At 50.1% G+C, this 13538-nt stretch overlaps 1 protein-coding gene across 1 annotated transcript; it reads left to right on the forward strand.

The window, feature by feature from the left end:
* Positions 1–402: 402 nt before the first annotated feature.
* ACTL6B (actin like 6B) lies at positions 403–13252 on the forward strand. The gene is made up of 14 exons (XM_030299995.2): positions 403–512; positions 983–1059; positions 1264–1429; positions 1709–1809; positions 6959–7056; positions 7726–7820; positions 7887–7993; positions 8641–8730; positions 8887–8948; positions 9061–9175; positions 9315–9395; positions 9492–9587; positions 9804–9890; positions 12990–13252. The coding sequence occupies exons 1-14, from the start codon at positions 488–490 to the stop codon at positions 13068–13070; spliced, it is 1281 nt and encodes a 426-aa protein (XP_030155855.1). The 5' UTR covers positions 403–487; the 3' UTR covers positions 13071–13252.
* Positions 13253–13538: the final 286 nt, after the last annotated feature.

The raw sequence follows: 13538 nt of genomic DNA on the forward strand, positions 1-13538 counted from the left end.
TCTTCCTTTCCCTCCTTCACCGGGCGATTTCATTCAGACTTGGGTATGACGGAACCTTGCTCAGGAGCCTGAGAATGGAAGACTCCAGGACTACGGAGTCCTCTCCTCGACCCCATTTAAAACAGTAAGGAAGCAGGGGCCCCATCAGTCATCCTGCGGCGTCCTGATCTCCAGATGGACAAGATTTCCATCTCTTTTGTACGCCAGCCAGCTCTCTACCTGGTTATGCCTTAGGGTCAGTCTCAAAGTCTTTGCTATCCTCCCCACAATCTTGAAGTTTTGGTGTCTGCCCCTTTAAAGCAGCGGCCCCCGGTCAGGTTATTGTCTTGCCTCGCAGCCAATCTGCGGCGCCATTGGGGGCGGGGGATCCGACCTCCTGATTGGCCACTGCGCGCCCCGCCCCGCCCGGGATCCCGGGAGCTGTCCGGCCGCCTCGGTGCTGATCCCGCCGCCGCCCACGGGCCGTGAGCAGCGCTGAGAGGGCATTATGAGCGGGGGCGTCTACGGCGGAGGTGAGCTAGCCTCGGGCTTCAGGCTCCCTAGCCTGTCGCGGCCTCGCCGGCAGCCCTGCACCCCTCACGCGCGCGACCTGAGCTCTGGGCACCCCAGGGCCTGTCACCTCGGCGCTCGAATGGGTCCAGCCCTGGGTTTGGGTCCTGCGCCACTCCTACCTTTGGTCCTCCCAGGTCGGTCGCTCGCGCGCACTGGGCTCACTCTCTCCATCATTCAACTCACCTCCTCCCGGCCCCCCTGGCCCCTTCTTTCCCGGCGAGGAGAGTGGCCTGAATAAGGCCACCGGGCAAGAAGGGATTCTGGAGGCTTGATCCCCACTCCCAGGATCCGGACTCCAGGCCGAGCTCCCACCTACCCCAGCCGGCGTTGAAGGTGGCGAGACTGTGGCTCTGCCCTGACCTCCTCTCGGAGCTATCCAGGGGGAGAGAGTTTGGGAGAGGTCCCCTCACACACCTGTCTCCCCGCACAGATGAGGTGGGGGCGCTGGTCTTTGACATTGGCTCCTTCTCAGTCCGCGCTGGGTACGCTGGGGAGGACTGCCCCAAGGTGAGCCTTCCAGCCCCATCCCCAAGTCCGAGAGACTCCGGACTCCCCTCCAGGCTTCCCAGTGACCCAGGGTTCTCACAACACAGAGAGAAGCTCTGCAGAGCGGGAATGTGGGAGTAAACCCAGGGGTGGGCTGAGGGCCTTGCCATGGGCCTGGACAGGGGCAAGAGGTTGATCCCTCTTCCTGCCCATGCCCCCCTCCAGGCTGACTTCCCCACCACGGTGGGGCTGCTGGCCGCGGAGGAGGGGGGCGGGCTGGAGTTGGAGGGGGAGAAAGAGAAGAAAGGGAAGATCTTCCACATCGACACCAACGCCCTGCATGTGCCTCGGGATGGAGCTGAGGTCATGTCGCCCCTCAAGAATGGCATGAGTAAGGAGCCCCTACCCACCATCTCCCGACACAGACCCAAAGCCCACACACCACAGCCGGGGGCACATCACCCCACACCCACAGAGTCTACCTTGCAGTTGCCCACAGCTGCCTGGTTCCCAGCCCAGGGGCCCGACAGGTTCCTAGGAAGGGGGGATTTCTGCTGAAACTGATCGCCCATCTCCTCCTCTGGACTTGGCCTCCCTCCTTCCTTTGCTTCCTGTCCCTGGACCCCTACCGGCCCACTCTCCTCTCTCCCCGCTGGTCTCCTGGCCCCAGTTGAGGACTGGGAGTGCTTCCGTGCCATCCTGGATCACACCTACAGTAAACACGTCAAGTCTGAGCCAAACCTGCACCCAGTGCTCATGTCCGAGGCCCCGGTAAGTGCCTCATCCAGCCCCTAGTCCAGCCCTAGGGACTCCCTGCATTCTTTCTGCCATTTGTCTCTCCCATCCCTCCCAAAGCCTCTGCCATCAATCACTCCACTTAACTTTTCAGACTTTGCTGCCAACTCCACCATCACCATCTTCAAAAACACTTTCTTTCCTCCCTGGTTTAGTCTTCTCCCCACCTTCCTATTCTATCCACTCCTATCTTTTGCCCATTCAGTCCATCCCTGCTGTTTTCTCCACCAAAGTCCTTGTTTGACTTTTTAACTTAAAACTTTTTTTTGTCAGTGTTATATATGCACATTGTCAATTTCCTTTGTAAAACATGTTAAGGAAAAAAACTGCCTTCATATCATCTTCCTTCCATTCCCCTTTTCCAGAGGCTTTTTTTTTTTAGCTATTTTTTTTGGGGGGGGGTCAGGTTCTTCCATATCTCCAAATATCACACTCAAAAGGCTGCCTGTGGATTTTTTTTTAGTTTTAGGCATTGATTTCCCACCATAGAAAATAAACATTGAGCTCACTTTCCTCTTCCAGCCCACACCACACACTTTAATACAAACACAGTTGTATTTTAGATTTTTAAAAATCATTATTCAGTATTTACACTCTTATGTTTATGTATGCTAACAAGGTCTGAGCTGGGCAATAAACCATGGTCACTTTTCTTTTCCTTGCACAGCTTTCTGTTTTCCCTAAAGCTAAAAATTGTGCTGGTTTTTATTTGACTTAGTTTTCTATTTGCTTAATAATATGACCCTAAATTATTCATCTGCTTATTACTCATCAGCTTATGTTACTTATATCCTTTCTCAAAACATTAATTCCTTTAGATATTCTATCAATTTCATCTTCTTGAAGAAATCTCTCCAAAAACCCAGTGATTTGCTCCACTTTGGACTTGTTGCCTTCTACACAGAGAACATAGATATCATCCTGACATCTCCCTTCACCATCATCTTAGGGCATCCCTACACCTCTCTCCTGTGTTAGAAGTCCTGTTTCTTGTATCTCATCACTCCTTTTCTTGATTTATTCCCTTATTTTCATGGAGCATATCCTCCAGTACCTGCCTTAGAAAGGTCGTGAGAAGTAAAAATGTTAAGACCTTGCATGTCTGACCTTGGACTGATAGCTTAGCTAGGTATAACATTCCAAATTAGAAATCATTTTTCTTCAGAATCTTGAAGGTCCTTCTGCATTGTCTTCCAGCATCTATTGTTGCCATCAAGAAGGCAGAGGTGAGGTGTCTGCGTGATTCAGTAGGTTAACTGTCCGACTTTGGCTCAGGTCAGGATCTTATGGTTAATGGGTTTAAGCCCCTCATCAGGCTCTGTGCTGACAGCTCCAAACCTGGAGCCTGCCTCGAATTCTGTGTCTCCCACTCTCTCTGCCCCTCCCTCACTTGCACTCTCTCTCTCAAAAAATAAAAAATAAATAAAAAATAAATAAAAGGAAAAATAACAATAAAGAAGGCAGAGATGTCTAATTCCTGATCTTTTGATGTAATGCTTTCCTTTGTGAAAGCCTATAGAATTTTCACTTTGTCCTTAGTGTTCTATAATTTCTCAATATTATATTGGTTTATTTTCATCCATTGCTCTAGATACTCATTATGTCCCTTCAATCTGAAAATCTATGTCTTTCGATTCAGTGAAAAAATAATTCAGTAATTATTTGATTAAGTAATTTTAGTTCCTTATTTGATGATTAATTTCTCTTAATATTCTCTGTTCTTTCTTTAGGAAAGTATTATTTGGATTTTGCACCTCCTGAATTCATCCTGTAATTTTCTTATCTTTTTTCTTATATTTTCCTTCCTTTCATATTTTCCTCTAATTTCTTTTTTTTTTTAATTTATTTTTGAGACACAGAGAGACAGAGTGCAAGTGGAGGAGGGGCAGAGAGAGAGGGAGACACATAATCTGAAGCAGGCTCCAGGCTCTGAGCTGTCAGCACAGAGCGCAATTCAAGACTTGAACCCACAAACCACAAGATCATGACCTGAGCCAGTCAGTTGCTTAACCAACTAAGCCACCCAGGCGTCCCTCTTCCTATAATTTCCAAGATATTCCCTCAACTTTATTTTTCAATTCTTCTATTGAGTTTTTCATTTCTGCTTCTGTAGTTTTACTTTTCAAGAGTTTTTTGGTTCTACAAATGTTACTTTTTAGAACATGCAATTCTTTCTTCATGGGTGAAATATGATGTTAGCTCACTCAGGATATCATTAGTTTTGTTTCTGTTTTTGGAAATTTTCATTTCCCTGTATAATCTCTGTTCTTCCAAGTTGCTTTTTTTTCCTCTGCTGTTTATTTATTTATTTATTTCTGAGAGAAAGGTAGTGCATGAGCATGTGGGAAAGAGCAAGGGAGGGGAAAAGAGAGAGGGAGACAGAGACACCCAAGCAGGCTCTGCACTGTCAGCACAGAGCCCAATGAGGGGCTTCAACCCACAAACCGTGAGATCATGACCTAAGCCGAAACCAAGAGTCAAACACTCAGCTGACTGAGCCACCCAGCCACTCCCTCTCTACCCTTTCTGGGGGTCTCTGTCTCATTTTAGAGGCTTTTCTCAGATTTCTGCTAATCCTTGGTTGTCTGCTTATGTTTACAAGTGGTGGACTAAAACACTGATTGAAAGCCATGTGAAGTGGGGGGACTCACTGGCTGTGGTGATAGAGGATGTTGCTATAGGATGATTTGCCTGGGGTGTTTGTTAGGCAGCCTCTGATAATTGGCATCTATAGATTTCTGATGTAACCCATGGAGAAAGCTTGTACCCTACAGACAGGCCTGGTCACCCCCTTTCTGGGAGTGAGGGAATAGGGCTGAGGTTCTCAGCATTTAATATGCATGGAATCACTTAATTCTCCTGTTTTTAGTGTCTCCACTCCCAACTGTGTCAAGTGTCCCACCTGTCCAGAGCCCCTCAGTGTTATTCTGTCTAGAGAATAAACTTCAGTCTTCTGCTGAGGCTAGGATGGGTAATAAATAGCTCAGTGACATGGATGGAACTGGGGAGAGAGTTTAGGGAGCTATTACTTGAATGGCTTTAAACACTCTTTTTTTTTTTTAAGCTTTCCCTTAACCTTAACTGCCAGAGATGCCTGAAACTACAAATTCTTGAACCCTGTGAGAAGTCCGCAATTTGACACAGGCTGTTCTTGGCTTTTTCCATTACCTGCTTAGGAGTCAGTGTTCTTGAATCTGTTAGGTCAGTTACCACTCAACTATCTGGCTTCCGCTCTTCAAAAATTTGTTGTTGTTTTCTCCTTCTTTGTTACTCCCAACTCTTGAGGGTGTCTGTCCAAGATTCTTCCTGTCTCTCTTTTTTGAACTAAAATTCACATAACATAAAATTAACTTTTTAATGTTATCAATTTGGTGGCATTTAATACATTCACAATGTTGTGCAGTCATCATCTTTATCTAGTTCCCAAACATTTTCATCACCCCACAAGAAAATCCATTTTCATTAACCAGTTTCTTCCTACTCTCCCTGCCCTTGGTAACCATCAATCTGCTTTCTGTCTCTATGAATAGATCTATTCTGGATCTTTCTCATAAGTGGAATCATACAACATGTGACTTCTTGGGTCTGTATTCTTTCACTTAGCATAATATTTTCAAGATTCATCCATGTCATGGCATATGTCAGTACTTTATTCTGTATTATGGCCATGTAGTTTTCCATTGTATGGATATACCACAATTTGTTTTTCCAATTTCTCCCTTCATGGACTTTTGGGGACTTTCCATCTGTGGCTATTGTGGGTAGTACTGCTATGAACAGTTGTATGTATGGATTTATTTGGTACCTGTTTTCAAGTCTTTGGATATATAACTAAGAGTGGAATTGCTGGGTCATATGGTAATCCTATGTTTAACTTTTTGAGAAACTACTCATTGTTCCCCACAGTGGCTGAACCGTTTTACTTCCCCCCCCCAGCAATGTACAAGGGTTTCAGTTTCTCTATACCTTTATTTTCCCCTTGATTATCATCAACACACTAGTGGGTATGAAATGGCATCTCATTGTGCTTTTGATCTGCATTTCGCTAATGGCCAACAATGTTGAGCATCTTCTCACATGCTGGTTGGCTTTTGTGGGTTTATGTCTTTTTTTTTTTTCCTCAAGAAATCTCAAGCCCAAATTCTCAAGCCCAATGTGGGGCTTGAACTTGTGACTCCAAGATTAAGAGTTGCATGCTCTAGTGACTGAGCCAGCCAGGTGACATGGGTTTATGTCTTTTTAAATTGCACCTTTATTATACTTTTGCTGGGATCTTGGAAGAGAATAAAATTAGATGTTTGTATTCAATCCACAATTTTTACCCAGAAATCCTCTTCCCAGCTTTCTTCCCTCTGAGATGATTAAAATGGGAAAGAGGGATAAATTGGAGGCTGAAAGGAGCCTGAAGTATATATTGTACAATAAAGAACACTGAGGGGTGCCTGGGTGGCTCAGTTGGTTAAGCGTCCAACTCTTGATCTCAGCTCAGGTCTTGATCTCAGGGTCATGAGGTGAAGCCTACTTAAAAAAAAATAATTAGGGGCGCCTGGGTGGCTCAGTCGGTTGAGCGTCCGACTTCGGCTCAGGTCATGATCTCACGGTCTGTGGGTTTGAGCCCCACGTCGGGCTCTGTGCTGAGGCTCAGAGCCTGTAGCCTGCTTCAGATTCTGTGTCTCCCTCTCTCTGACCCTCCCCCATTCATGCTCTGTCTCTCTCTGTCTCAAAAATAAATAAACATTAAAAAAATAATAAGTAAAATAATAATAAGTAAATTAAATTAATTATTTAAAAATAAAAAATAAAAAATAAAATAAAGAACACTGGGCCAGAAGTCAAGAGACTATGACTCTACCAAGCTCTACCCAGAGCTTTCTGTGTGATCTTGGGCAAGTTATTCTCCCTCTCTGAGTTTTATTTTCTTCAGCTGAATTTGGAATGTGATCTTTAAAATTCTCCATAGTTCTCACATTCTAAAGGTCTATGTGGATCAAGAGGCCTGAACTCTCCCCAGTCCAAGTTTGTGTGTGTGTGTGTGTGTGTGTGTGTGCGCACGCGCATGTGTGTATCATACATGGGTCTGTGCCTCCCCCTTTTTGAATCCTCCCCTCCTGTACTTTCTCCCCAGTGGAATACACGAGCCAAGCGGGAGAAGCTGACAGAGCTGATGTTCGAGCAGTACAACATTCCTGCCTTCTTCTTATGCAAGACAGCTGTGCTCACCGCGTATCCTCTGGGCTGAGCTGCTCTGCCTGGGTGGAGGGCCAGGGTGGGGTTCATGGTGTGCTAAACTGGAGGCTGGACCTGATTCTGTGCAGATTAGTGTACTGGATGGCAGATACCCACTCTGTGCCCCATTAGTGCAGAGGGCCTTCTGTGGGCCTTCTGACCCCGGGGCGGCCAGATCAGTGGCTCTTTCCTATTCCTTGGATCAAGCTGAACAGAGACAGACAGACAGACAGACGGAGTTGGGCCAAGTAGACAGCAAGGGCTGGGACTGGAGAGAACAGGGAGGGATATAACACTGAGGAGTTTCCTCCCCAAATAGCCAATCAAGCATTTTTTTTTTTTTTTAACGATCTACCTTGCATTAACTCCTGAGCTAGGCATTGGGGCAATATGGTCCCCCATTTCAAGGAGCCAATAGAACACTGAACCAAGACTCCAGAGAGACTGGGAGCTCAGAAGGAAGAAAAAGAGGAAGAAGTTGTGATTCAGACAGGGAAGAAGTGACAGGGGTCTCAGGAGCTTTCCTCCAGTCGTGGGTCATAAACCAGAATGAGAGATTTGCAGATTGTGAATGGGCTGGACCAGGAGAGCAGAGGTGACCAGGCCAGACCTGAGTCCCAGCCCCGTCACTGCCACCATGTCTTTGACTTACCCATCCCATGCCAGCTTTGCAAATGGACGTTCCACGGGCCTGGTGCTGGACAGTGGGGCCACCCACACCACGGCCATCCCAGTGCATGACGGCTACGTCCTACAGCAAGGTGAGGCCTCGGTAGGGCTCGGGGGTGTCTTGGGGGACAAGGCCCTAACGTCCCCTCCCTTTCCAGGCATTGTGAAGTCACCTCTGGCAGGAGACTTCATCTCCATGCAGTGCCGGGAGCTCTTCCAGGAAATGGCCATTGACATCATCCCACCCTACATGATTGCAGCCAAGGTGGGGTCTCTGGGGAGTCCTGGGCACTCACCCTATGACTGTTGACCCACTGACCCACTAGATGCCAGAAAAGGGTGTAGCAGGGCCCCCAGAGGACCCAACTTACAATCGAAGCATCAGAGGTCCAGGCATGCTGAAGGACATGTCCGAGGCCATACAGCCAGCTGGGAGCAGGATGTAGGAGGGTCAGTGTGGTAGACCCAGGTTCAAGGTGTGCCTTTGCCATGTAAAAGCTGTGTGACCCCACAGCATGAGATTGAACCTTCCTGAACCTCAGTTTCTTCCCCTGCAAAGTGGAATAACACCATGCAAGGCTGCCGTGTTAAGTGAGACACTGCATGCAAGGGTCTATCCTGGACCCCCACATGGAACACGCCTCAGGAAAAAGCCCCTTAAGGTTCTGTCTGATCTCTTACTATATTCCCCATGCCCTTAGCTTCCTCTGACTGGGCCTTTCAGATAGCTGTACAGCTGCATGAGTGACAGACATGGGAACAGGCTCTCCCTATTCTCTCTCTTCTGCTGCCTTTTGTGGCCAACAGAGCAAAGAACCCAGTGCCTGTTCTGTGTAGGAGCACAGGTGTGGTCCAGGTGGGCTGGGCAGGTGTGGGGTGGGGAAGGGCGCTCACAGGCTTTGTGCCCCACAGGAACCCGTACGGGAAGGTGCCCCCCCAAACTGGAAGAAGAAGGAGAAGCTACCCCAGGTTTCCAAGTCCTGGCATAACTACATGTGCAATGTGAGGACAGCGTCCCCCGAAATAGCCCCTGCCCCTCCCCAGCTCCTCGTCCCCTACCATGAGAAGAGGGGAAGGGACAGAGAGGCCCTGCAGGTGGGGGTACTTGGGAGTGCTGAGGAGGGAGACCAGACCCTCACTACCTCCCTGGGTCCTCAGGAGGTGATCCAGGACTTCCAGGCCTCTGTGCTGCAGGTCTCAGACTCTCCCTACGATGAGCAGTGAGTGGCATTCCCTGCTGGAGGGTGGGAAAGAGGACAGGCCTGGGACTCTCGGGGGACCTCTGGTCCTTTGTGAGCACCCCCAGGCAGAGTCTCACTCTTTCCTGGGCAGGGTGGCTGCGCAAATGCCCACAGTGCACTATGAAATGCCCAATGGCTACAACACAGACTATGGCGCTGAGCGGCTCCGCATCCCTGAGGGCCTGTTTGATCCCTCCAATGTCAAGGTTGGGCTGGGCGGAGGGTGTTGAGGTGGGGGGCTGATTGGATTCCCTGGAAGCCGGCGTGTCGCGGAGGCTGGGAAGGATCGCCGGGGTCTGGGGAGAGGGGGCAGAGGCTGGAAACCTAGATCACCTTTCTCGGCAGGGCCTGTCGGGGAACACCATGCTAGGTGTGGGCCACGTGGTGACCACCAGCATTGGCATGTGTGACATCGACATTCGCCCGGTGAGGCCCAAGCCTGTGTCTGGGCAAAGGGGCCCAGGAGCAGTGGGGAGACGGGGAGGGGCTCTTCCCTGAAGGTTCACTCCTCTCTGCTCTCAGGGCTTGTATGGCAGTGTCATTGTCACTGGCGGGAACACACTGCTCCAGGGCTTCACTGACAGGCTCAATCGAGAGCTCTCCCAGAAGACCCCACCGGTAAGAGCCCACCGCGGCCAGGGCCCTGGACTCCAGTCGTGGCTTAGCTCTTTAGGACTTAATCCTTCCTCCTTCCCCAACATCAGGCATTCTGGCCACCAGAGCAGACACTCCCCCTGTGACTTCCCAGTCTTCCCCACTTCCATTCCCTGTCCCTTCCCAGAACCCAGGTGTTTCCTCCCGCCCTCCCCCGCCTGCCCCTCTCTTTCTCCCCAGAGCATGCGACTGAAGCTCATCGCCAGCAACAGCACCATGGAGCGCAAGTTCAGCCCCTGGATCGGGGGTTCCATCTTGGCCTCGCTGGTGAGAGGGACAGGGCTTGGCCTAGCACTGAGTGTGGGAAAGGGGCAGGCGCGAACAGCCCCATCCCCTTGCCCGCCTCCTCATTCATTCATTCATTCATTCAACAAACATATTTTTGAGAAAGAGCAGCCAGTGAATGCTCCATCGGGGCAAATCAGGGAGCAGAAGGAAAGGAGCTGGAGAGACTGGTTGGGGTTGAGACTGTGGATGGGGCACCCACTGTTCTTAGCAAAGGGGAGACACAGAGGTTGGGGGGAGGAAGCAACGTGACAGTCACAGGCATGTTTGGGAAGACTGTGTCAGGCATGAGGAGATCAGGGTGTGAGCTGGACACAAGGGGACCCTGCAAAGGGTCCTGTCTGGACCTGTCGCTGGGCACAGGCAAGACGGTGAGCAGGGAGCCGGAGATGCAAACTTCGTCTCACGGGCGTCAGCCATATAGAGGGGACAGCGGGGCCACAACAGAGCAAGAAGGACATCCCTCAGAGGGGCAGCCCTCAAGGAGACAGAAGCAAGGGTCAGAAATAGAGGAGGCTGATAGTGTGAAGTCAGCTGAGGGCCGGGAACATGTCAGCCATGCCTACCTGTGTGCCTGGCTTAGTCCCGGCCCCCATGAGAAGGCAGAGTCCAGAGGCTGAGGCCATTAAACAGGAAGAGACCACAAAGTGCAGGGATGTCCCTTCAAGGGAGGACCAGACCTAGTTCAAGGGTCATGAAGGGACTCAGAGGAGCGTTGAAGTTGAGATGGAAGACTGAGTAAGAACTTCTGAGGCAAAGAGAGAGAGGGTGCTGGGGCTATAGGGAGAGGCAGGTGAGACCAAAGGCTATAGGCAGACGCGGTCATATCCGAGTTTAGGAAGCTCACTCACTAGGGCAGCAGAGTGGCGAGTGGCTTGAGTAGGGCTGCTGTGGTCTCTGCTGGGAGTGGGGTTTGACAGAGGAGTGGGTATCAGGCTGTGGAAGTGGCAGCTCATCACAGGTCCAACTGACAGATGTGGACAGCATTTGGATACAAGAGGGAAGAGGGGAGGAGTCCAGGATGAGGCTCAGGATGCTAGCTCCTGGCAGCCGTGGTCAACAGGAATGTAATGCGAGCCACATATACAACTTTAAATTTTCTAAATAGCCATATTTTAAAAGAGCCTGAAGAATCAGGTGAGATTAAGTTTAAAGAATATACTTTGGGGTGCCTGGGTGGCTCAGTTGGTTGAGCTTCTGATTCTTGATTTAGGCTCAGGTCATGATCCTGGGGTCATGGGATCGAGCCCCAAGTTGGGCTCTGTGCTGAGCATTGAGCTTGCTTAAGATTCTCCCTCTCTCTCTTTCTCTCTTCCTCTGCCCCTCTCCCCCGCTTGCACATTTTCTTTCTCTCAAATTAAAAAAAAAAAAAAAGAATGAAAAAATATACTTTCTTTGGGGCACCTGGCTGGCTCATTCATAGAAACATATGACTCTTGATCTTGGGGTTGTGATTTTGAGTCCCACGTTGGGTGCAGAGGTTACTTAAAAACTGAGTCAGCCAGGCACCTCTAGTTAAAAGAAAAAAAAAATATATATATATATATATATACTTTATTTAATCCAATATATCCAAAATATTATAATTTCAAGGTGTGACCAATAATTTTTTAAATTTTATTTATTTATTTTGAGAGAGAGCCATGCACCTGCAGGAAGGGCAGAGAAAGAGGGAGAGAGAGGAGAGAATCCCAAGAAGACTCCACACTGTTAGCTTGGAGCCCGACGCGGGACTCTAACTCATAAACTGTGAGATCATGACCTGAGCCAAAATCAAGAATTGGACACTTAACCAACTGAGCCACCCAGGAGTCTCTAATGGGTGATCAATATCAAAGTGAGATATTTTACATTCTCTTTCCTGGACTTAGTCTTCAATATCTGTTGTGTATTTTACAACTGTAGAGCACATGTCAGTTCAGACTAGCCACATTTCGACATCCACAAGTGCTCAATAGCTACTGTATCAGACAGCATTAGTATAGAAGGTGAGAAGACCAGGGGCACCTGGGTGACTCTGTGGGTTAAGTGTCATGATCTCACAGCTCATGAGTTCGAGCCGCACGTGGGGCTCTGTGCTGACAGCTCAGAGCCTGGAGCCTGCTTCAGATTCTGTGTCTCCCTCTCTCTCTCTCTCTCTCTGCCCCTTCCCCACTCGTGCTCTGTCTCTCTCTCAAAAATAAATAAACATCAAAAAAAAAAAAATTAAAAAAAAAAAAGAAGAAGAAGGTGAGAGAGACCACAGCAGCAGGTTTGGGCCAGGCCTAGGGGAACTCAGTCTTGGACATGCCGAGTTTGAGGTCCCAAGAGACTCAGAAAGAGGTGTCCGAAAGACAGCTGAGTATTTGGGTCCAGTACTCAGCGCTGAGCATTGCAGACTGGAGACTGGGGGGAGGGGTGGGGTTTTAGTGCTTGAGCAGAAGTCCCAGGAGTGGAGGAGCTGGTTCTGGAAGGCTTGTTCTGTGAGCCCAGAAAACAGGGTCAGTACCAGGGACACAGGCACTAGCTTTCAGGCAGAGGTTTAGCAACCATCAAAGAGAAGGGACAGTCTGGGATGCCCAGTGCAGGAGACCCTCAAGGGGCAAGGTTCAGCGTGGGTGGTGAAGACCACTCCAACCAGAAGTTCGGTGGTGCAGGAAGGGTGAGGGTGAAGGAAAGATTGTTCTTGGGAATGCAGGAGACTTGACAAGTTTGTAAGGCCTGATGGAGCGAAAGGTGCAGGAGGTGTTGGGGGGTGGGGGCTTTGGGGGGACAGGTTGGCTGGCCTGAGGCTCTAAGCTCCACTCCCCCCTCGAAGACAGCTCGTGGCCCAGGGCAGACAGGTGCGCAATAAATACTTGTTGAATGAATGAACCAATGTTCTGACTGAACGACAGGAGGAGGGGTATTCACCCTCTGAATATGAAGGAGGGCGGGGAGGCTTGGGGAGGTGGAGGAGGAAGGGATATGGGCGGGAGAGGCGGGGCTCGCAGGGCAGGGGGAGGGTTTCAAAGGGCTGGGCCTGCTGGTGGAATGTGGGGAGGGGCGTCCCCTCCTCTCTCCAGGGCCGCCCTGAAGGCCTCTGTCGTCCCCCGCCCCCAGGGCACTTTCCAGCAGATGTGGATCTCCAAGCAGGAATATGAGGAGGGAGGGAAGCAGTGCGTGGAGCGGAAGTGCCCCTGAGGGCGTCCCCTCAACACCCACTCGCCCGCCCGCCGCGGTGGGATAGGGGACGCCAAAAGGCGGGGAGAGGGTTTCCCGGCTCGGCCTCCTCAAGCGCACATCGAAGCCCCCACCCCCATGCCCTCGTCTCTTCCCCTCCCTTCTCTTCCGCTTAGATGTGATGTTTCTGGGTTGAAAGGAGTAAAAATGTTTTAAGAAAAAAAAAAAAAAAAGTTTGGCCTGCTTGGTGGGGGTGGAGGGCGTGGGGTCAAGGGCCTGGGGGGAAGCGAGGGGAGGAAGGCCCACACCTACGTCCTTTGATGATCCCACAGTGGACGCCGGGGCAAAGTCTGTGGATGGGGACAGAGATCCAGGAGCCGCAGAAGCCTCGGGTTTCAAGGGGGACCCAGGGAGGATCCCGTAGCGAGGACACAGCAGAGTCGCTCAAGTGGGCCCCTAGCGAGGAGCCGAGTTGGGACAGGAAACGGA

Source organism: Lynx canadensis, chromosome E3 (genome assembly GCF_007474595.2).
Source record: "Lynx canadensis isolate LIC74 chromosome E3, mLynCan4.pri.v2, whole genome shotgun sequence".
Lineage (NCBI taxonomy): Eukaryota > Metazoa > Chordata > Mammalia > Carnivora > Felidae > Lynx > Lynx canadensis.